This window comes from Stegodyphus dumicola, chromosome 6, assembly GCF_044657685.1.
Source record: "Stegodyphus dumicola isolate Sdum_Otavi_A_Nest chromosome 6, ASM4465768v1".
Classification (NCBI taxonomy): Eukaryota; Metazoa; Arthropoda; class Arachnida; order Araneae; family Eresidae; genus Stegodyphus; species Stegodyphus dumicola.
Genome location: NC_140773.1, coordinates 37,147,689 through 37,173,861, shown reverse-complemented (window position 1 = coordinate 37,173,861; position 26,173 = coordinate 37,147,689). Strand labels below are relative to the sequence as shown.

The window sequence follows — 26,173 nt, the reverse complement described above, 5'->3', positions numbered from 1 at the left end:
CAGTCACATAAGACCAACCAACCGGTATAGTGGTTAGCCTCGCTGACTGCCGTGCCGAAGGGCCCGGGTTTGAATCTCGGAGAAGGCATGGATGTTTGTAAATGTATAGTGTCGGTGAGTCAGGGTGACACTCTAAATATACGGAGAGCCGAACGTCCTCTCGTGTAGTTTGGTGGAAATGGAGAGGGGTGGGAGACCCTCGGACTCGTCCCACCCGTGGTGCAATCCATCAAAATTGAGGGCGGAACTGAGCTAAATCGCACCGTCATCTGAATGGTGCTCAAGTACTGCTGCCAAGGACAGGCGTAATCTCGTAATCTAGCGCTCCATGAGGAATTTCGTGGGCTTGGCCTGACTACGTCAGACAAGTGAGCATAAGCAACAACAGCAACACAGTCATATATGTTGAACGGCCTGGTAAAAGAACCCCCATAGCCACCTATCACAAGAGGCGCCCTTTTAAAGCGCGAAATATTAGTCGAAAATCTGCTCTTTCAAGTGTGGGGTTACTTTTTAAAAGGTTATAGTTACCTCAACAGGACGAGAATTTTCTCCTTCTACACCCAAAACAAAAACATGCACACCGAAAAAGGATTGGTTTGTAGCACCTTTTGCAACGAACACGCTTAAGAATGTGACCAAAATATGACTGTATAAAAATCATCAGATTGTAAGGATCCTAAGTTTTACTAACGTTTATTTTATTTTAAATCTTTACTATCATTTCTTATTTTCTACTTCCGGCCAGAATTAAAAGCTTTAACTTATTTATGCAAATTTGTCTGGCGAACGCCAAGTACTTAAGTTGTGGCTTTTTGCCAAGCGAGAGAGAGGAAGGAGTTAGTAGAAGCAGGCCGCTTGCCTTAGCAGTTTTTACTCGGTTGCTGGTTGCCTTCCAGGCCAGAGGTTTAATCCTCTTGATAATTTTAAACGTATCGTAGTGTTAACAGTTCTCTGTACTACATACGGCTTCCTGTTAATATATGGCCAATCTTCTCGGAGGCCCTTGTTTATTATTCCAAATTTAAGTTAGAGTTTAGTTAATATTTTTATATTCTTACGTTCAGACCACAAGTGGTTGGTCTCTGTATTCCGAAGTCCGGAAATTATTGTAAAGAGTGAAAAGTAAAGGGTTTCGTATACCCTTCCTGTGTATCTTGTCTACTTCCCACGTTTATTGAATATAGCTTTAGTAAGCTCCCTGTTCCGAGTCAGGTCTTTGCATGTTCCCAAACCAAGTAAGGCGGAAAACTGAACATGATAAGATAATTGAGCAAAAACATACTTAAATGCAAATAATTCCTCAACTAATTGATTTAAAGTTTCAAGTTTACCAAAGAACTAAATTTCTATGCCTACTGTGTTTAAATTTCAATTCCATAAATTAATTTTCTATTTATGAAAAGTGCTCAAATATTACTTAAGACTCATAGTGACTGTGTTCGATCACTTCCACTGAGAAGCCTTGTTGCTAAGGGGCTTACTGTATTCGCGTGTTTCCTCTTTTAGGATTAAACAGATTATTTATATTAAATTTAAAGAAACAAATTTATTCATAAGATAGAAAACTTGAATTAACTCAGTAAATTGGTTCTTAAACTAATAATCAAACAAATTTTGCTTAATTAATTAGATGGTTTCTGTTGGGCTCATAGGAGAATTTTCGAATCAGATTATATTACTACATATTAATTTACTTAAAAGGTGAGCCGGATCAGTATGCCTTCCATCTGTGTTGATGCTTCTGGTAGCTCACATTTGAAGAAATGTGTAACCGTACAACGTTTTCAGATACATAAAAAGTTATTCAAGGAAATGATCATAGTTTTATTTAAAACAAACTACACTAAGTATTTTAAGAAGAAAAAAATGAAGTTATCCTAAAAGACAAAGTTTCTCAAACTTTTTTCTAGCTCTTTATAAATTAGAATGCTCAGTGGATCCCATTGTTTTTATCACTTTCGAAAGCAATTGTTTGGCATATAGTAATAGCAGTATACTTATATTTTTAAAACACAACTAATTAAAATTCATTTAATTTTACTTTTACTAGAGGACTTTCGGTTCGCCACATATTTAGAGTGCCCCGTGCCGCACAGATACTCTACATTTACAAATACCCATGCCTTCTCCGGGATTCAAGACCGGTCCGTTCGCTCTACCTGTTGGGCGGACATTAAAACTGTTGAACTGTAATTCAAATGTAGAATTTAATTAGAGTGCTAACTTCCCGTTACAATGTTTTTCGCGATGACAGCCCTCTTCAACCAGATTACACTCGGTGTTTGGATATAATAAATAAGATAGCTTAAACCCACAATGAAAAATTTAATGTTGATAACTTGCAATATACAGTCTAAAACGGAAGATACAAATAAGACTGTAGTAGAAATTTATTAAGTTAATATGATAGCATTGCTCAAAATACAGTATACCGATCTTGGTAGCTGCAAAACTAAGCATTTGCAAAGTAATGACTTTTCAAAAATAGGGATTTAGCCGCATAAGGACAGTTTCATATTATCCGTACTCTGTCTTTAATTTTTCACCATATTCGCAATTTTAGAGGAGGTTTTAAACTTATATTTTCCATTAAACGGTGTCTTGATTTAAAAACAGGTGTTTTGTAACTGTAAGAATCTTACGGAAAATCCAAATTAATAGCAGCAGGCTCAACATTATCTATTGGATGGTTCAAACTGCTATTTTTTGATGCGCTAAAGCCGACAGTCGGCTGTCTTTGATGAAGCGCATATATAATAAGTATTCAAAGACACAGGATTATGCTTTACGTATAATCCCGTGCATGATAGACATGTTTTCGAGATATCTGTTTAATCTGCTTTGTTAAATACATTAGCAAAATATAATAATTAAATGTTAACTCAAGTAAATTAATGAAACTAGAGATATCCTTTCTGTGTGTTTCAGTACTTAAAATAGGACTTAGAATAAACCTGGTGGTAAGCACACTATGGTAAAGTCGAAATCACATTCAATAAAACTAGAGAACACCTTTCATAGTTATTGCGAAACTCGTTTATTTATGTAGCAAGTTTTAGAACTCGTTCGAGTAACTAGTTGAATGTACGGCCATTGCTATAAAAAAGCTTATAAAGTAAAATTCCTAGGAGCCCATAACATTAATGTAAGTTTCGCTCTATTGAAAAAAGAGCATAATCGTGTGCAAAATGGAGGATTAAGGAAACTTTATTAAAGCTCGAAACTAGTATTATAATTAAAGAGACTGAATATAAGTTGAATACAAATTCTAAGATTATTCATTCCAAAGATTCAGCTCCAAAGATTATTCATTGTTTCAACCTATTGCAGTGTACATTAACCTGTTACCAGTAGTTAACTGCAAAAAGAAAAATGATAATACCAAATAAGCATTTTAATAAGGAAAATTCTATCCTAACAAGAAAAACACATTCGAAGTCTGTTGTCAAACGTCAGCTTTTGTAAACATGTCTAGATTGGGAAAAAAGTGTTTCTTGTTTTACACATTTTTTACACTCTATAAATTATCATAAACTAAGTGCTTACTTCTGATAAATTCTCTGAATGATTTTCAAAAACGTTACATGCTCTTTAAGTAATTTTCCATAATATTTTAAAACCATATTTAATCACGTATTTCCTCCTTTTGCCCCTTGCTAGTTTTTGTCATACAAATATCGAGAAGTGGGCCACCCAGAGGGTACCGTCTGGGTGGCCCACTTCTGTGGCGAATTTATATTTTTATAGATGATCACATAGATACATATTTTATATTTTTATAGATGATCACATGGATACATATTTTTACTTTAAGCACCACATAATTTTTATCTGCAGTTCATTTTGAAAAGAGTTTTTCTCAAATAGAATCAACTCTGGAATCTTTTCCAATGTACTGGCGCAAAGCCTTAATTTAAGATAATTCTTAGCGAATTTATATTTTTATAGATGATCACATGGATTTCGGCAAGCTTGAGTGCGATACCGAAGGGAAAATCCCGGAGAAGGCATGGTTGTAACTATCCGTCCCTTCAAATAGTGGTGGTGGCTCAACTATTAGGTGCCTCCATAATAAAGAGACCACCACATCTGGCGTTGTACAGATTAATGGACTGTGTTACACTGTGACTGTTCAAAATTTGCCATTGGAAAAAAAAAAACTTTGAGAAATGGAAATTATACGAATGATTTGATTTTCCATCGACACAGTTACAATAATTATAAAAAAAAATTAAACGTATTCTTGGCTAAACTACTGGTCACTACTACTTTATAATTTATTTCATAAAAGTACATTTCAGTAAAAATACAATGCATATTGAGATTTGAAGTTATGTTTTAATTTTATAACAATTATTTTAATTTAGTGAACCCTTCCTGTCTTTTCTCGCTTACAACTCCCTACTAGAATGAGTTTTTAGAATCGCATTTAATGCAAATGAGAAAGAGAATAGTATTTATGTAAAGTTCAACTGACTTCGAGAGACAGAGTTACGATTCGTAAGTAGCCCTCGTTTGCTTTTGGGCTACGTCTTTCTAAGCTGTGTTTTCGCTCGGCCGTATTACGTGCCTTTTGATAGTCAGCTGGCTAATTTAAGATTACGGGCCAACTACCTTAGAATTGTGTTAGCTTTGACTAAGTCTCTTAGATAGTCATTAGTTAGTTCTTATTTCTTACTTTTGAGTTTAAGCCCAAGTGGGGGCTTTGCTGTATGCCCGAAGAAAGGGGCTGCTTATTAATGTTATTCTGATTGAATAAAGGATACTTAACCCTTCTTGAGCTTACGTTTTCTGTTCTTGGAACTAAGCGGTTATTTGCTTAGCAGTTCACCAGGTTCCTCGATGCTTAATTTAACAGAATTAAAGTAAGGAACTTTATAATCCTACACTATCCAATAAGATATTTTTATTTCTACTTCCTTATATCTTGAATTTAGAATACTTTTGTTGTTGGCAACTGCTAATTTTTAGAACTCAAACCATTTAATGCTGCTAATAGTGCTATGTGTGTTGTCGTCTGCCACAGCTTGCAAGTTTTCGCCATCGTCTTCATTACCATCCACTTCTCTTGAACCATCAAGAACATCAGATGTCTTTGATTTCTTCTAATTTTTCACTATTATGTCTATATCAATCAGAGCCGATGTCTTGAACTTCCACGAGCAAATAAATTAACGAGACAAAACCTATCACTACGTGGACGAATTCGCTGTAAATTTTATGGAAGCTGTCTTCTAAACGTCTTAAGAAAAAGGAAATTAATTTTAATACTTAAAACATTTCGGAAACTTGTGCTAAAATTTTTGGGAGGAGGAAAGCGCAAGGGAGGAAAAACGTAATCTTAGAATCGAGAGTTCTCTCAATTTTCGGTATCAAAAAACCTATCGGTCATTGCGGTGGTGCCTAAACAAGCATGTTCTGGACGACAGCTAGTCATTATCTAGATCTGGTCGACTAGGTCTCGTGTTTCTTCCCAACCGTCCTCTTAAGAGAGAAAGAATGTAAGGCTCTATCAAATTCTACAGAGCGTGTTGTTGTCAGTTAACGTTGCCAGCTATCAGTGGAAGTTCCGTATTTCAGACTTGAATGAGCAGACTTGAATTCCGGAAAATCGGAAGACCGTTTCAAATGTTTATATATATCTTTTTCTCATTATTATTATGCATTACTTTATAAGGTATTATCCCATCTTTTTGGCGTGCCTTCGTGGTGTAGAGGTCTGCATGCTGGGCGCATGTGCCAGAGGTCTGTGGTTCGATTCCCAGTGAGGGCATTGCATATTTTTCAAGTTTACTGCTTCCCAAAAACCTAATGTTTCTACAAATTTGTTAAAAATTTTGCCACACAATTAAAATTGTGTTTGTTTCATAACTCTATGTATTCAAGGGAAACACAAATTCTACATTTAAATTAAATTATATGGGAATTCTTTAATAATTCAAACAAAAAATCTATTCCTAATATTCAAAAGAGGAAAGCAGATTTATTTATTTTATACAATTATGTTCTTTTCCAAAAAAATAATATGTCTCGTTTCTCATATCTTTGCAGGGGAAAAAAAGGCGCAAAAGATTACTTTCTAAAAGAGATGATTTTATTAAATAATTTTCTTTACTATTGGTTAAGAATGTTTGCGGCAAAGAATACAAAAATTATGCGAAAAAAGCGTTTTCACTATTGCGCATTTAATTAACACAAGCAAATTAAAAACAGGAATCTGCAAGTATTTTATAAAAATTCAACATTTGTTTAAATGCCTGAAAATAATATTACCATAAATCTTCTTCTTTTTTAAATTTCCGAAATTTTTCCTGCTTTGCAGTTATTTTCATTATTCTTTTAATGAAATATGAAGAACTAATTTCTGTCTTTGGCATGACGTATTTTCATTACTTACGCTATTATGGAAATTATATTTATTAATATGAGAGTAGATGTTAGTTATCTATTCAACAGACCGTAAACTTTCTGTTTTAGTTTGTCGAAAAAATTGAACGAATGAAGTTATTCAGAGGCAACACATAAAACTTTCGTACATATTTGATTTTCAGATAATCATAACGGGTTTAAATTTTGTTAAATCATAATAAATGATTTTCTTGATACCAAATAACATATAATTTTGTCGAATATTTCAGATGCTTTTTTCCTGGTAATATCTTTCTACAAATTTCATATGCTTTTATAACTTTTATTTATGTGTTGTATGATGACTTTTTAATCTAATTTTATTCCGCTAATTATCATTCATTAAAGTTATGTTAATTGCAAAGCGATTTTTATCAAATTGGTAGGGATTTGCTTCATAAATATTCTCCGGGAAGGCCAAACTCAATCGCCATTTTTCCGTCTCACCCAGAGCGTTGCCTAAGGGGCAAGTTAGGTAGCACCGATACTGCACCCACGAAAAGTGGGGGAAAGAAAATCCACATAAACCAAATCAAGCGTTATGTAGAAGTAAAATTGAGAACCTTGATTTCGGAGTATTGGTCAGCTCTGGTAACTGTCTGCTGTGGTATCGTGCAATTCAAAACATAAAAAGCTTCATTTGGCATGACATTTTAGAAGGCTATCTGTTAAACTGAAAAAACTTTTTTATTTCTTTTTGAATATGTATATTTGATAGCGCATTGTTTTGTGAAACTCTGAGAGGGTAGCTGAATAAAATTATTCCTGTCAGTAAATATAGCCAATCATTTGATGATTTTAACAATTATGAAAGATAGAAGTCTGTTGTTGGTGGTGTTTCAAATAGTTGGACATTTGAAATTTGACGCATTCGTCGGGAATTCTCGACACTCATCTGTCATTTAGCCGTTTCATCACCTAGCCTATTGCTTAAGGTACACAACAGGGAGCGGCCGATTTTACTTCCACGCGAGAACGGAAAAGTTCCATCCTAGTTTCTATTGAGAAAACTTCAGAGGGCAGATACAAGATACTTAGCAAGCAAACTGGCTTCCGGTTTACCAGTAATTTAAAGTGCCTCATGTCACACAGTCATTTTAGACTTACAATCACCGATACCTCCTCCGAGTTTCGAGCCTGGACATAACCATACAGTAACTAGCAGCCTTAACCACTACATCGATCGAAACAGCTCAGCAGATATCTTAACTAACATTTTTAAGAAATAATTTCGCAATAATGTCTTCAACTGCCGTTACCTAAAAATTTATTTCTTTGCATCAACGCCATCGTTGAGAAATAACTGTTTAACTATTATGCTTTTAACAGCTTCACTCTTTCAAAGAAACGGTTATAAATCGTTATGATAAAATTTCGAAATTTTCGTAATCAATGAATGAAACCATGTTTAAATTTTTATGATATTCAATGTAACTAGTTGCAAGTATTAGATGCATTATATTTAATAAATGTCCACTTACAAATATACATAATAAATTAATTAGCTTACTAGTTACTTACTAGTTATCAATGTAAATAACGTTTATTTATGTTCTCATATGAAAATGCAATAAAATTATAAGTTTATTTAAAAACTTATTTTATGCTGTGCTTGACAAATTCAAAAAACTATAAAACATGTCTCTTAAAAACATTATCTTTAAACCAGAATTTAAGAATCCTATACCGATAATTTGAATTTTATCTATGATAATAAGCAGTTTCATTCAACGTTTCCTAAATTGTCATGCATCATTAATTTTCTCCGTACTGTATCTATACAGATAACTGCTCTTAACTGTGATCGCCAAAAGACTGCATCATTATCTTTCTTAGACAAAGCTTATTGTTTCATGCTGTAGGTTATCTCACGTCGTGACACTTTACTATCTTTCCCATTTTCATCAGACGCTTTACCTCCAAACATGAGTGATTAAGATAGGTATATGCTCATTTATACAAACTGTGTATTCCTTGTGAAATTTAGGAATACTGTTTAAGAGACTAATAATAGATTCTTGGATACTTGGAAAAATGGAGGATACTAATAATAAAATGAAAATGAGCATCGAAGAAAATACAAGGTAAGGTATTTAATGTAATTTTCATGTCTAAGACTTTTAAGGTGTTATAAATATTATAAATGTTTCTCATAAAAGGGCCTTGAGTAAAAATATTTCAAGATAATGTTTCGCTTAATATAGTTTCTAAATCTCAGCCTGATATTTCATCCATAGAAAAATATAATTTAAAAAAAATTGTTTAAAAATATACTTATAACTACTTATTTTTCTAAAAAATCGTCATATAAAATTATTGGTTATGTCAATAGATATTCATAAAATTATCATGAATGGAACTACTGTAATAATTTAGAATATATGTGCCTAATCTCTTTTACTGGTTATTTAGATGGATTTAACTACTTGAAAAACAGACTGCTTTTGAAACTCGCTCTCCCTTAAAGAAAAAAAAAAAACTTGTAATTATTTGCATATATTCATACTTTGAACTTTTTGCTCTAATGTTAATTCCTCGTTGACTTAAAATTGTTTTAACGTTCTCTAACAAGCTCATTTAATCTTTTGGCGGAATACTTCAGATTTAAAATATTTCATATAAACTACAAAAGTCCACTGAATTGTTGAATTTCTTCTACCTTCATGCCGCCCCCGAGCAGTAAAGTCCCTGAACACTGGTAGTTTAGTCTGAGTTTCGAATTCCGCTAACGGGCTAGTTCCATGGGCGTTTTTGCGGTTTTCCCCATATGTAGCATGTATACTATCCAGTTTCCTTTAGAAAGTCATCCAAGAAGGCATACGAACACCTGCTATCTCACATCTTTACCAGTACCTGTAAATTTTATATGTACATAATAATAATAAATGTATATCACGTCCAAATATTCAGTTTTTCCCCCTTCATCTAAAAACCCTTCTCCTATCATAGCTCAAGTGAACAAGATCGCCGAATACTGTGGTGTAACCATTCGTGAATACGAAATATCTAGTTGCACGAGTGTTTTCGTGGTTTTCTTTGTGTAGTATAGCGCCGAATAATACTGTATGGTCGCTTGTAATCGAACCTAGTTAGTAACTACCAGTGTTCAACGATTTTACTATTCGGCGGTTGTTGGGATCTTCCCGAAGACGTTCCTTCCTTTAAGTAGATAATATTAATTTACTTCGCCTTAATCGATTAAAGAAGCAACTCTATAATCTTAATCCTAACATATATGAAAGTAAATTTTGCATGTGATAGAACATTATGCAAAAATGTCTTGAGATTTTTAAAGAAATAAAACCTAAAATAAGAAACTTGGATCTTATAACTGGTTAAAGTAAGAAATCTAAAATCCTCGCTATTAAATTTAAACAAAGGAATGATATAAATGTTTAAAGAAAATGCAGCATCAAGTTCAAGTCAAACTACGTACAACGGTTCAAAACAGATGTAGAAATGTTTTTTGATCTGACTTGAAGTATAACTTTTTGATACATCATATATTAACATAATTATTATTACTCTATAGGGCTAAAATACTTTATAGTCTATAAATTTGTCTGTAATAAGAATATTAGGAGATATAATTATTGATAAATAAAGATGTAATATTTGTCAGGAGCTTATTTACATTTCAACAAAAGTCTAAGATACGAATTTCAGTATTTCTTTCTGTGTGTGATAAAGCAATTTGTTACTTTAATAAAATTCAAAGATTCTAACAAATATTCTTAAATCTTTAAAAGAACACTAAATATATAAAATACGTGTTTTTATTAAACCCTAAAATCGAGTCATGTGACTCATTGACTCGAAAGAAAGTAAGGAAATCATTTTTAGTTGAGAATGAAAGAGTTGTTTATAAGAACGAAATGGCGTTTCATTGTTCAACAATACATTTTACTGAAACTGGTAGCAGACAATTTATTATTTAAAGCTAATGAAACACGCATGAAAACAATCGAAATCAGAACATATTAAAACTCGGGCTAATGCTTTCTATTTCAGTACTTTTTCTCAAAAGGTTTTAAAGGAATGCTGATAAGAATGAAGCGAGTCATAGAATTGTCAAAATAAATGGTAACTGTTAAAATCTGTTTGTCTCTTTGAATAATTTGATCTTTCACGGCTTTAAGTTACTATAAAACTGACAAAATATAATTATTAAAAATCAGATTTTACTTCAGTGGGTGTTAAGTGTAAATAAATTTAAATGAAAATGCTTTAGAAGAGAACACTTGAATAGGATTTTCTGCATGGCTACAAAGACATCATCGCTTTTAACAATCTGAAAGCACTAGGAATATAAATCCAACCAAAATGCACTCAATTCGTGAAAGCAGACATTTTGGCGAAGTTTTAGTTTCTTATACGTTTGTTCAAAATCGTAATGTACTACTAAAACATGGTAGAGAATTGCGAGACTGGGTAAATTTTACATGCATCTGTGCGTTTTCATCCGCATACAGTATAAAACATTTCTTTTAATTTCAATCTCGGATATTTTAACTCTTAAAATGTTTTAAAAATTCACGTTTGATTTTCAGTATTTTACATTCAAGAGAGATTTAGATTTCGGCTGATTAAAATAAGCTCAGTTTAAATGACAACAAAATCTAAAGATTTTAATCAATTCAACAGGCATTCAACTGCCTTTCAAATTACATCTTATATTAACATTTTGTTATAAATACAAACGTTTGTATAGTGAATATAATCGAAAGTTCTAAGAAATTCAGGTATTAAGTTTGACGATTAGGTAAATATGAGTAAATACTTTACAACACAGCATTTACAGCAGTGATAAAAATTCTAGATTTTAATAAACTATTTTTGTATTAACAGATATTTTTGTATTAAACACTAATTTAAATGCTGAGCATCGGCATTTGTATTTCTATCTAAAACAAATTTTAAAAATTAGGCTTGACATTAAAGCAAAATTTAAGTTAAAGGCTAAATATATGATACATTTGTTGAGATATAAAATATTTTTCCCCATTTGGCGGGCACTTAGCCACTTAGGCTTGGCCACTTTATTGTGGAAGCAACTAAAAGGTGGACCACTGTTACCTCCTACCGAAAGCAGGGACAATTTCAGCCATGGCTTCTTCGGGATTCGAATCCGGTCCCTTCGATATTCCAGTAAGCTCCCCATAACCACTATATCATCTGGACGGCGAGATCATAATGTTTAAAAGATACTTAATTTCAAGACTGAAAAAGACAAGAAAGCAATTAATATTTAAATTCTTTGGTTAAATACTCTGAAATATTTAGCAACAATTTAATATAAACAAACGCACCAGCGACCGAGCGGTAAAAATCTCTGAACGCTGGCAGTTCGATCCGGGGTTCGAATCCCGGTGATCGAGCTGGCTGCATGGACGTTTAAGGAGTTTCCTCATCTGTAACCTGTATGCCAGTCATTTTTTCTTAGAAAATCCTCCACGAAGGCATCTCTACCCTTACGCAGATAGCTCTCGAGTATTTTGACGTAATTAAATAAATACGCCATACCACAAGTGTAAACAAAAAAATCTATACCGTTTTATATTGCTTATTCAAATAAATTACATCGTTCATTAAACATTTCTTTCATAAACTTTATGACGTAAACAACCAAATTTTTGTACGAAAAGCTGAAATTCACTGCTGATTTAAAATCTTTCAAAGTAAGCCTAAATGGGTTAATTTTGTCAAGTACTGTATCTAACTGTTGGAGAAATATTTATAGTTTACCATCCATTAAAAATTCTTCAAAAACAAATACATTTAGGGGAACTCGTTAATTATATTTATCTAAGGAATATGTTTTCAAAGTTAAAATTTCTTTTTAATGAAACTTCAGTAACTGGATTTTTCAGCTATATAAAGAACTAAGTGAGATAACGAATGAATGTTATACAAATACTTTTAAAATTATTTCGTTTTTTAATACTACGAAAAGTAATTATTTCTCGCTAATTTTTATTTAAATATACCACATTTTTCAAATTTTTATTTTAATTTACATTTTTGTTTTAAAATTAATATTAATGTAGTGCTAAACGACTAAAACATGATGTATTTATTGAACGGTATGTGAGCAAATTTAATATTCTGTTTTTATGATTATTTGGGTTTCAAATCTGTTATTTTTTAAATCGAATAAAAGTACATCCAAAGTTAAAATCTAAGACGCATTTCGAATGAATTAGGGAAGATGCTTTGCTGTGTAGTGATGCATCATTAATAATTAAAAACTGCAGCTGAGTCTACGTCTAGTGCGTTTATTAATTCACTTAAATTTGTCAAATGCTTTTAAGTGACATTTAATGTAATGTTTTTGTTTACTGACACGTTTTTGACAAACCTGTTACATTTACACAGAATGATACTTAAATGTTTAAAAAAGCTCTTTCTAATAATATTATTGCACCATTCATCATTGATTTAATAAAAGCAAATAAATGGAATTTCTTAGTATTGTTATATAATTTCGGAATTTGAATATATATATATATATGAAAAGACACTACCAATAAATAATGAACGTTGCTCTACAGTTATAGAATAATCACAATCGCTCGGTCGCAAAATAAAATATAAAAATATTTCATAAAACAAGATCTTTTTTCCTCTGGACTTTGAGAAATAAGACAATTGCTTCTTGTGTGTGTATTTGTTTTGATAATGATTTGCGTATTTTCATCTCGACAGCTGTTATCAACATTGTTTTCCAGCACTTATGCTGAAAACCCTACTTCAGTTCTACTGAAAACCTACTTCAGTTAAAATGACTGAAGTTAAAATGACTGAAACCTACTTCAGTTAAAATGAAAATGTTATCTGCAGCAGAAGATTAGTTTTATTTTTCGAATACAATGAAACTGTTTCTGTCAATAGATAACGTTTATAGCTTACTCCAGGTGTAAAGTACTTTGTTACAACACTAGCGATATATTCGCTAAAAATAATCATGTAATTCAGACATTAAATAACATTCTATATGCTATGCATGCCCTACTAAAGAAAAAACAATTGTAAGAAAGTAGAAATGTTTTTGTTAACTTTAAGTCAGTTTCGATAGTTTTGATATAAATACGATCTTGCCCACTTAAGCTCTGACAGAAGGGTTTTTTATGAAGGAAAAAAACTGAATATTTGGACGGGATATACATTTATTACTATTATGTAAAAAAAATGGTACTTTTCCATTTCACCGGCGCAAATCTCGTCAAGAAGACTTTGTTGGCGAGAGCATACAGTATACACATAAAAAAAATGTTAACAAATGTTAGTTCTAGGAATTTTTTATTTTGAAGGCATAAACATTTTAATATGGTTTAAAAATTTTGTAAAAAAAGCCAGTAAATAAAGACAATAAATTTGTAAAAAGACATTAATTTAAAATTTACCATGCTTTCTTGGTTCAACATCCTAAGTCGCCGGCTCGTATCACATGGCCCCAAGTGATCTCATCTCACATAAACTACGCTACAAAAAACTAATTCCATCAGTAATTATCTACATTAATTTCAAGTTAAATCTTATTTTGGAATACAAGTTTAAATGCAAGAATTATTTCAATTTGTACTAATAGCTTACTCAGAAATTATATGTAAAACCGCATTGCTTTACTTCGCTAGTGCATTCTCATTAGAATGGATGAATTTAACCCTTGATTTTGCCTTTTCTATATTTTCGGGTGAGCGGTTTGATTGCATCCTAACTGACTTAATTACCGCGAGTGGTCTTAGAGCATAAAATTTAACTATCTAGGTAAAAATTCTATATAATTGTATGCCAGTATTGAAAGAAACAATCAGTCTGATAAGAAATGGCTGCGACTTGTTTTGAAAGTAAAGCGTAAAAGGTTACCAGGGAAGATATTCCGTTTGGCATCAGTTGTACCATTATTGGCGACTTCATCGTTTGCGCCGGCAAAACGGAAAAGTACCAAAAAAATTTACAGGTGCTTTTCATTTTAAAGATGAGTGATAGCAGGTGTTCTTATGACTTTCTTAAGGAAACTGGCTAGTATAGATACATAGAAAGTGCATCCAATCTCTATTGAAATTCTCCTGAGTTACTTCACTAAGCCCTGTTGCTTAATGCTACCGGTGCTACCAGGTTTTCAATAAACATGGCTGAAATAACACTGAATCTGCAGCTGGTTCAAGTAGCATATTGAAATAATGATTTGTTTCAAATTCGACCGTAAACAGATCTTTAAATAATTTAATATTTCAACTTGCATAAGTATTGTCATTAAACATAAAATTAGGCAAAACAACAACCTTGTGTTTGTCATTGATTGTACTTGAGAGTCTATCCATTTCGAGGGCAAACAGGTACAAGTCCCCTCTTCATCAGGAGAAACGGAATCTTCAACGAAGGGAGAAGTACTCATTTTCTTTTGATATAAATATGACCGTGCCTTCTACCTTCAATGCAGATTGAAGGTAGAAGCCACGGTCAAGCCGTTCTCATGATGAAGGGGGACCCGTGCCATTTTCATCCTAAAAATCGATAGCCTTAATTAAAATCTGCGTCAAACCCAAGGTTGTTGCTGTGTGTAATTTTATGTTTTAATTTAGCGTGTTTCTCTTCTACCATGATTATTATTAAAATCATATTTTATATAAATAACGAAAAAACGGTCCAAAAATCTTAATCTTTAGTTTTTTTAATAAAGTTCTTTACAATATGATATCTTATTACATATAATTTCTTTATGCTCTACAGCAATTTGTTAAAATACTAGAAGGAAACTTAAAGTATAAAAGTAAATGTATTTTGAATACAAAAATTTGTCTAAGAAGCTTCAAAGAATCAAAACGTCATTTGCACTATTTTTTGGTATTGAAAAGCTTCTGTAGGGAATAACGTTACTGAATTTCATGAATTTATTTCATGAATTAGAATAGATTACAGCAATAATCTATTCTAATTCATGAAATAATTTCAATTAAAATTAAATCAGCAGCTTTAATTGATCATAAGTCAACATAACTTTAATATTTACTGGCATTATTTGCTTGAAATACAGCCTGCAATCGTGTATAGGAAACTTATGAATATATACAAGTGTATATATTTCAATTAAAACCTAATTCAAATTCATTATAAATTCTCTCGGAATTTATTTGCAATATTAAAATACTTTTCGTCGCTATGTCTTCCATGTTATTAGAATGATATTTTGACATATTTCTTCTCAGTAGTGAACCAATTGGATTCTTCTATCTAGTCCTACACTGCTGTGCTAATTTAAGATCTTGCATTCTCATTTAACAGACTGAACGCTGGCAGTTCAGTCCGGGGTTCGAATCCCGGTGATCGAGCTGGCTGCATGGACGTTTTAGGGGTTTTTTTCATGGGTAACGTGTATGCTAGTCATTTTCTCTAAGAAAGTTCTCCACGAAGTCATCCCTCCCCCCTTAGGAAGGTAGCCCTCGAGTATTTTGACGTAATTAAATAAATACACCCTACCACTAGTGTAAAAAAAAATCTACACCGTTTTATATTGCTTCTTGACATAAATTACATCGTTTATTAAACATTTCTTTCATAAACTGTATGACGTAAACAACCAAATTTCTGTATGAAAAGCTGAAATTCTCTCTTGATTTAAAATCTTTCGAAATAAGCCTAAATGGGTTAATTTTGTCAAGTACCGTATCTAACTGTTAGAGAAATATTTACAGTTTACCATCCATTCAAAATTTTTCAAAAACAAATACATTTAGGGGAACTCGTTTGTATTTTTCAGTAATATAAAGAACTAAATGAGATAAACGAATGAATGCTATACAAATACTTTTAAAATTATTTCGTTTTTTAATACTACGAAAAGTAATTATTTCTCGCTAATTTTTATTTAAATATACCACATTTTTCAAATTTTTATTTTAATTTACATTTTTGTTTTAAAAATTAATATTAATGTAGTGCTAAACGACTAAAACATGATGTATTTATTGAACGGTATGTGAACAAATTTAATATTCTGTTTTTATGATTATTTGGGTTTCCAATCTGTTATTTCTTAAATCAAATGCGAGTACATCCAAAGTTAAAAACTAAGGCGTATTTCCAATCAATTAGGGATGATGCTTTGCTGTTTAGTGATGCATCATTAATTATTAAAATCTGCAGCTGAGTCTTCGTCTAGTGCGTTTATAAATTCACTTAAATTTTAAATCACTTTTAAGCGACATTTAATGTAATGTTTTTGTTAACTGACACGTTTTTGACAAACCTGTTACATTTAAACATTTCTTGAACAGAACAACAGAACGCTTGCTAGATGGTCTTCATACTAAACGATGCATTGTTTCAAGAATTTCATAAAATTATATCAAAAAGATAAAAGAAAGTATTTAGATTTTATAAATTTTCAATCAGGATTTTTATTTAATGTCCCCAAATCCCAAGAATGTAAATTTATTTCATTATGTGTTCCTGGGCTTTCATGTAAATTACCGTTTATATGAAGTGGAAGTTACTTTATCATCCAAGCACAGAGCAATTAGCATAAGAAATAAAAGTAACTACCATTTGATGAAACGAAGCAGAACAGTTTCTAGCGATTTCACTGCATTGCCTTCTTCGATAATTAAGAGTTTCTGCTTTATAATCCAACTAAACATTTTATTTTGCGTACCTTTCTTTAGCATAAAAGAGTTATTAAAAATAATCAATTGTTAATTTCTTCTAAAATCTGTCCTGCTAAGAAAGAAAATCTTCTTTTGAAAATCTAGCAGAATGTAGAATGCGCATAAAAATATTTCCAGCGAAAGATTCTTTTGGTTGAAAGGTGGTGTGTGTGGTGTATTGAGAATACCAAAGCACACTACGGCTATCTGTCTAAAGGGAGGGATGGCTCGTATACACGTTACACATGGGGAAAACCACGAAAGCACCATTCAGCCAGCCCGTTCGCGGGATTCGAACCTCGGACTGAACTGTCAGTGTTCAGCGATTTTACCGCTCGGCCGCTGGTGGGCCTTTTGTTTGAAAGAATTGCTTCATTAGTCTTATCAGTCGCATTGTGATTTGTGTCTAGATCTTTATTTGAATCTTGATAAGCATGGATTGTATAGGATATTCATAATTACTACAATTTATAACATACGAACGGGTTATTTTTCCGTGGATATTCAAAAAAAAGGTCCTTCCATACAGGCTGCCTTCAAGTGTTTTCCAAATCTTTATTTTAGCAACCGAATACATGTTTTCAATTTCTATCTCCGCAAACTAGGATTTTGTATTCCTGCAATCGGTGCTGTTATTGGTGAAGCTAAAAAAATAAGTTACGGATTATTTTCCAATTTCAAATTAATTCTTCTGCACATATGATAGCAACAACGTTTCTAATATTACGATGGAACAATAATTTTTAAGTGAATCAAAGTGCTGAATATGAAATATATGAAATAATCCTATTACGCTTTTAAAACAAGTGTTGTAGCATTGATTGTTTTCCTGCTTTCTGAGGTTTCATTGTTATAAGGTACTGCAGTGTTACTGAATGATGATCGGTGCTTTAGAGTTAGTTACCAACAAATACCCCTAATAACACAAATACCCCTAATAATACCCATGGATAATAAATGAGTAATCAGCAAGCATATTAGGACAAACTATTCGTTAAGAATGCATATGATGAGGGAAATAAAATAAATTGCCGAATGAGCATTTTCTGTCTGTACAAAGCGGCTACAAATAGTTGCAAAATAACGCTTTGTTTTCTCACATCAAAATTATTAAATAAAGGTAATGTGTGTCAAAAAATAAATAAAACTTAGAAAAAATGAACATTTTATTCTTCATTACAATAGCGGTTCAGATAAGAATTCTTTTTAGTAAAAGTGTTTAGCGTAATCGATATGCAAATACAGCTTGTGTTATCAATCCCCTGAACCACTGCTTGGAGACCGAATTTACCGTCCTGTAAGTCTTCGAATGGGATTTTGTGTCCCTTTTATTAAAAAGGTGAATCATTTTTCAAATTGTTGCTGCTAAATATTATCGATGTATTATTTTTTAATAAATAATCTGCATGTACGTATATGTTCCTCGCACTGTGAAATAACGACTGTACCTACAGCCATCAAATTTTGAATAACATAGTCCTTCACCCAAACATGTGCCCTTGGAAGCCCGAATTTGGAATTTTATTTATTTCATATTTTGAAAATTTAAAAACATTTTTGATTAAAAAGAACTCAACAATCTGAAAGCAAGCTGTAGCAATAATATATGGAATAAAACATGTTACTGTCATATTATCGGGTCCGCATTCAGGGTACTCATATGTTATAGAGATCGGATTCAGAAATGTATGTATGAATTCATGTGTGCGTGTGTACACACGCACACATACATTTCTGAATACGGTACACTTTTGTTCTCGGGACAGGATTGAGAAATGCCTGTATGGATGTACATATATATGTATATATCAATACATACACATGCGTACGTACAAATATGCATGCGTACATGAAAGCAAACATCCATACATACATGTATACAAATATTTCTGAATCCGGTCCTGATAATATAACAGTACCTAAAACTTTATTTCCAGGGCGTTCCAGACCTGTCGGAAATTCTAAAGATATATTGTTTTTAAGTTTTGTGATTTTTCAGTTGAATTAAATTTTATGTGGCATAAATGCGAAGAATATGGTATTTAATGAATAAACTTAACACATAAAACATTAAGTATAAAAAGACAAAAAAAAAATGTTTTGCAAGCCGTATTATTAACAAAACATGTAGTATCAAGAATTCTAAATTATATGCTGCTGTGCTGTTTTTAAAACTTTTGTAGCTTTGCTGTTGAACTGTGTATGTAAGTGCGAAGAAAATAACTATTTATAATAAATCTAAAAAGACAAAGAAATGGGTTAGCAGGAGTGAGTGCATTAACAGAGTGGTAGACTGCGGTCTCAGCAAGGACGTAAAAGATCTTAACCTTTTGGGCTATTATTAAAATCTGAAAGCTTTCAGAACTTTTTTCCTAATGCTGTGAGGGAAAAGTATCGAAAATTTGCGTTCGCTTTTTTTGCTGTGCAGTACTGAAAAGCAGATATATTGCTGTACGATTAACTCGAAGCTGTTTGCCTAAAGAGATATCTTCGAGGAGGACGGTACTTACGTATTATCGCAACCAGGTGGGCGGTATTTGTAAGTTTGAGTAAAAAAGTATGAATAGAAAGAAAATGTACATTTATTAATTACAGATAATTTTTAATACAGTTTTTTATATTTTGTTTTAAAATATAAAATAGCAATTAAACCCTTCCGGTTTCGAATTTGAATAAGTTGCAGAATTATTTTTTCGGCGGAAATCTTTTGCCTATTGCTTTTAGCACTGATTGAAAACCGTATTCGCCATAACCGTGTACACGTCGACTTATTTTTACTTAAAAAAAAATCCCAGAATTGCACAAAAATGGCATTGGGCACACTCTTGACTTTATCCATGTACACTGCTATTTTCTCATAAATTGCAAAAATTTGCACGAAAATGCAGGAAAATTTTGTGAATCTCCACATGCTCTTTTTACAAAACTACGTATAACACGTAGGGTTGCTGTAAGTAGGATCGCCAAATTTGGCAATTTATGCGAATTTTGGCTGGTTGCGTTAACACGTAAGTACCAGGAGGACTTTCTAAAGAATATTGGCTGGCGTTCATGTCATACATGGAGAATCACTAAGACCAATAATGCAGTTAGTCTTTTTGCATAGATACGAATCGCCAATACTCAACAGTACTTAATTGTTCGGCCACTGGTGGGGTTGGAAAAAAAAACGGAAGTAACATACGTGCATTTGGATCTCTACTGAGGGCCTAATAACGAATAACTGAATCAACTGATAAAGTTAACGAACATTTACCAATTATTGCTCGAATAAGATTGAGTTAAAAAACAATACAACTTTAAAAAAAATATTAATCTTTGAGAATAAAATTGTGATATTTGAAAAAGAGGTGGAAAAACTTTAAGTTCGATATTAAACTGGTCCTATTAACTACACCTCAAATTGTTGGTCTCCAAGCCACAGTTCTTGAGAAACTGCTGAAAGCTCTGGTAATTATCAGTTGCATGAATATTTCTATATTCAGTTTTGCTGGGAGTAATTCGAATGCTTGATTTAGAAAAATAACAGTGAGAAAGAAATAATTTGTTAATTTATGGCAACTATTAATTTAGTTTAGGTTCATCGTGATAAAACGTGCCACTCGAAAACTACATAAAATAATTTCTTCTTTCGATCTGACTTAATGGTGAGATTATCTCGAAATTGTGATAAACAAAAACAATCTGTGCATGGAAATTTAACATTTCTTTCTAATTAAATGTTAATAATACTTTCAAACAACCATTTCATTTACTCAAATCTTTGTGTCAATTTGTCGTTAGTATTATGCTTATTTCAAAATTTATTTTTGTCATTTTCTAAATATAACTTTGTAGTTACACTGAAAAACATTTTAATTATACCATTTAATACGTGGTTTATTCTCACAAACAAAAACTTCAATTTACAATTATGTTAACGAAAAACGTTTTGGAGCCACAGAGCGATATCCTTAGAAGCCAATAACGTCCGTCCTGGAGCTTACTTGCTGTGAAATGCAGTCGCCCTAAGTTTTAATACTTTCAGCTTAAAACAATGACAATCTTCCAAAACTGTATTTCCCCATCAGTGGTCCAATATCTAACCAGCCTCTGAACTCTCATTATTCGCTGCGTATTAATCACCGCAAGCAGATAGGCTGCATGGGCGTTTTTGTGATCGTTTCGTATTTAACGTAAATATGAGCCAGTTTCCTTAAAAATGTATACCACAATTCTTTCTTAAATTCTTTCTCTAAGATTGTATATCTTTTCATCCTTTCTTAAACTCGTGTGTGCTGTTCCGTAAGCCGTTAATCTAATATAACCAAACATGTAATTTTATACTTTGGAAAGCCAGAAATATCCAAACGCTGCTCATCCAACTTGCTTTAGACAAAAGAAAAGTTGGTTGTATTACGAAAATTAAAACCAAGATCTTCACTTCAACAGTGCATATACAGATTCTTAAAAAGTGAGTAAGCAGTAAATTTAAGGGAAGTTGAATATTCCAAAGCAGGGAAATTATAAAAGTAACAAGTGTATCTTTAGGGTAATTTTAGCTACCGAACGCATTTTTTAAAGATCTGACTTTCATTTAACCGTCAAAAATCAGTCTTCCATCGCCAACAGCTGCTATGCTACTATCAAAACTACTGTGTGTCAGAATGTATGTATAAATGTTATCAATATTCTCGATAAACGTTGGCATTAGTCTCAGAGGAAACGAACTAACAGATAAAGTAGGAAAATAAGCAAATCCAAGATAATGCTGTGAACGTATGTGTACTCAATGACCTAAATCTTATTTTACCTTTAGCTTTTAAAATATGCAAAAGATTTTCCAGGATGTTGAATAAAAAACGGATTCTTCCCTCCTATGTATATTACTTTCTTTACTGCAGTTCTAAAGTAAAGGTCACAGCGCATTCTACCTCGGCAATTTGCTGCTTACTGTGTCTGAAAGGAATAGATGTACTTCAGTTGCCTTTAGTTCATCTCTCTCATACAATAAAAATGTAATCCGTGAAGTCTCTGCTTTTCAAAGCTCTTTAGTCGGACAATGCCAGACATTTTTAAACGTACTGAAATATTTAACACTTTTAGAAATAGATGATTGCCTTTCATCTTAACTGAAAGCATCCTTACCGTTAGCCGCATAGCCTCTGCATGTTTTAAGCTAGAATTAGTTAATCAAGAAATAATCAACTTTTATTTCAGAAAACAATGATTCACACAGTTTAAACTTTGCTTTTAACTGAGACGCAATAACTGCCCAACTCCAAGTTAATTTGCTCTTGATGTTTTTATACAAGGTATTAAAAACGATTTGAGACGTTCAGAGTTTAATGCAATTAAATAATAATTACATGCATAATTCATATTATAAGTATATCTCAGTGTTTGTTACATCTCCTGCTTCGAAAGCGATATAGTCTATAACTGAACTTATAAGACCACTGAATGCAAGTAGTCAACGTGAATTCAAATGGAAATTCTCCTGGCGAATGGGCTTTCTGTGCATAGGCTTTTCTGTGATTTTCCTTATATATAAGGTTGAATACAGGCCAATTATTTCCAATGTCCTCTACAAAATCATCCCTTGCCTTCGGTAGAAAATCATCGCGTGCTTTGCCTCGATCAGTTTACTAAATAATCTCGTTCGAAATTGCTTTTCAGCAGATGCCTGCAAAAATTGTCAAGGGCATTCATAATTCAAAGAATGCCGTAAATCGGCATACAAATTTTGATCAAACTTGATTTTCGATTTTTAAAATAAATGGTTAAACCCAGATAATATAAAACTTCAATACCATGTTTCACACATAAACGTTCTTTCATGTGATATTGAAGTTCAGATATATGGTTATGCGAAAATGCAAAGAAGTAGAATGGTAAAAGTTCAGTAGCTCAATGCACATACAGTAGGAACCTCTTTTAAATAGCTGATCCGTTTTATCTGCAAATCTGTGAACAAAATGAATGTCGCCGAGCTCCGCTTTCTTGCAGCTGTTCATCGGCTTGTCATTTAGAAGGACAGTGACGATTTACACTAGCATAACGCTTTTATTTTCACTTCACCAGTGCCTTGTACAACAGCTCCTTGAGGCTAGCGCTTAATAGGCCAACCTTAGCGCGCAATTTTGTCACACATTCCATCGGGAAATCTGCTTTCGGTCTCTTCTGCTTACCTCTTACATTTTCAAATACAATAGTTTTTGAATCATGCTATGTAATACAAGCATTTGATACTACACTTATGTTTCATTGTAAAATAATACCAGAGAAAACAAAATATTATTCATACTTATATTGCCCAACAGGGTTGAGTGATAAAAACCACTGGTAGTTGGACCTGTTTTCAAATACCGACAAATGGACTGGATAAAAGGAAGGTTTTGCAACTATCTTTAATGCGTATCATTGATACAAGCTAATTTCCCTTAGAAAGTTCACGAATTGCGTGCTTGACAACCTATACCTAATTATCAATGGTATTAAAGTACTTTTTTCTATTTTAAATAAACCTAAGATTACTTGGCTTTTATCCATTCTTGGAGATATTGCTTTCAACAAAAATATCATGAGAAACTAGGTTTCAAATGCCACATCGCATTCTTAATGGAAAAATATTTGTTGCTATTGTGACTTATCTCACTTGTCTGACAATAACATCAGAACAAGCCCGCGAAATTCTTCGTGGAAAGGAGAGCGAGATTGCGCCTGTCTTTGGCAAGAGCCTTGAGCACCATACAGGTGGCAGTACGTGTTTTATCATTTCCGTCCCCAGTTTTGAAGGAGATCACCTCTGGGGGATGGGTCGGAGGGTCTTACACCAGTCTCCCTTTACCACCAACCTCTAAAAGAAGACTTTTGGCTCGCCGCATATTTTTAGTCTCCCCATGCTGCATTTACAAATATCCGTGGCTTCTCCGGGATTCGAACCTCAGCTTTCGATACGGCAGTCACCGTTGCTAATTACAATCCCGATTGGATAGCGTAAAAATATTTAATATGTACAGGGTGTCCACAATTAAACTTTAAATTTGCGAGCTGCCTGTAGCAAAAATTATGCAACAGAATTGCATGAAAATTGGGTAATGGCTGAAAGAAATGATGGAAATTTTATCGAGAAAAAAAAGGGAGTTTCAAAAGCCACTACTAGATGGCGTTGTGCAGTGTAAACTATTGGCATATGCAAATATCGTAACCATAGTAATCTTGTGCGCGCGCAGCAACCCTAACGATACGAGAAGTGATGCGTAAGAGAAGCGATGCGTGAGTGTAAAGACGCGAGAAGTGAACCGCGGTCATACTAGTTTCCAAGTTAAGGAAGATGACGTTGATTCTCCAAGAACGTGCTTTACTCGTGAAATTGTTTCACCAAAACGGCGACTATGCTACTCAAGCTTTGCCAAAATGTTAGTTTTTGAAGCGGTTACGAAAAGGTCCACTCACTAGCCAAGAACTAACAAACATGATTAGGAAATTTGAAGCAACGGGAACATTGGGGATTCAGCCGGGAAGGGGACGAAAGTATGTTGCAGCATAGGTAGTGGATAATGTAGCGACTTACGGAGAGGAAGACAGATCGCAAACCTTTGGCAGCACTTGTGTTTGGCGTATTGCAGCATCTGTTGACCAACGGATCATAAGATTCTTCAAAAGGTCATACGCTACTATCCCTATAAACTGTCGCTAAAGCAGCAGCTCTTACCAGCTAATCTGGATAGTCGACAAACTTTTGCGTTGCGGTTTCTTGCGCGATTTGAGCTCCAGGATGAACGGCCATGGAACATTTAGTGGACCGACGAGGCACACTTTCATATGGATAGTGCGGCTAACACGCACAGTTGCCGTATTTGGGCTGCTACAAATCCCTGTCAATTCCTACAAATTCTATTGCACTCTTTGCATGTAACGGTTTGGTTTGGCTTTACTGCAACCTTCATTGTGAATCCTTTTTTTTTCAAGGCCTGTGACATGCACCATCACCGGTCAGGGATACGCTTCATTATTACAATGAATCTATTATTCCGGCTCTTCAGGCAAGGCGATGCGAACCACAGTGTTTACGCAGGATGGTGCTCCGCCGCCATTTCGGTGACGGCAGAATCATCAACCATCAATTTCCTACAGCTAGGCCTCCTAGATCCCCGGACTTGAATCCTAGCGACGCCTTTTGTCTGTGGGGTTACCTCAAGGCCATGGTCTAACGTGATCCCATCACATCTCTATCCGACGTTAAAGAAAGCATACAAAGCCACGTGCGTAACATTCCGCAGTTTATGCTGATTTAAACAGTCGAACATGCGATTTTACGCTTCCAGCTAGTAACGGACAATGGTGAACATCATGGGAAGCATGTTTTGTAAACTTTTGTAGATTATTTATGTGTTCTCAATAAAGCTATGATACATCACCTAGTGGTGATTTTTGAAGCTCATAGTTATTTTCCATCGATAAAATTCCCATCATTTCATTTTGCAATTATCCAATTTTCATGCAGTTCCGCTGTATAGTTTTTGCTACAAACTGCTAGCAAATTTCAAGTTTAATTATGGACATTTTGTATATTTCCCACTAACATTCAACTCACTATCGTGTCCTGATATCCTCAGCACTCTCCATACAAGATCGAGCAATGCAAATTACACTGGACAGCACTATTATCAAGAAGTCTGTTAATACGTGGTTGTACTCAATATCCATGACACAGACAAGCAATAAGGAAAGTAGTTGCAAAAAATGAATTCCAGCTACTCGGAGAAAGCCAAAGTGCTAAACAGGTAGCCTACGTAGAAGACTTCAAGCATATCTAGACAAATTTTGTTCAATGAGCCTAGATTACAGATCTTCGCTCATATAATACAGGCGATAGCGATAAGTAGCAAGAGAGTATTAACACCAACCAACCAAATTAGGTCGCGAGGGGCTATTCAAATGAAATTTTAACCTAACTTTTGGGGTTTCCTGATACATTTGTCTGAATATAAATGTCTGGATTTGATTGACAACCATTTGTGACAGATGCCGCATTCACACTGTTTAATTTCAGCTAGAGGCTACGGTAGTGAGAGCAGCAAGACCAGTCTATTGAGACAGATTTATATTTCTTCCGACTACAAAAACCAGAA

The 26,173-nt window shown here is 33.4% G+C and overlaps 1 protein-coding gene across 2 annotated transcripts in view; it reads left to right on the top strand.

Moving 5' to 3' along the window:
• Window positions 1–8,276: 8,276 nt before the first annotated feature.
• LOC118205142 (P protein-like) overlaps window positions 8,277–26,173 on the top strand; it is a 175,424-nt gene continuing 157,527 nt past the window's right edge. The window contains exon 1 of one of the 2 annotated variants that reach the window (XM_085818218.1): window positions 8,277–8,495. In XM_085818218.1, coding sequence (XP_085674344.1) covers window positions 8,446–8,495 — 50 coding nt within the window. In that variant the 5' untranslated portion in view covers window positions 8,277–8,445. The remainder of the gene's footprint in view (window positions 8,496–26,173) is intronic. The other variant, XM_085818217.1, reaches the window with a different exon arrangement.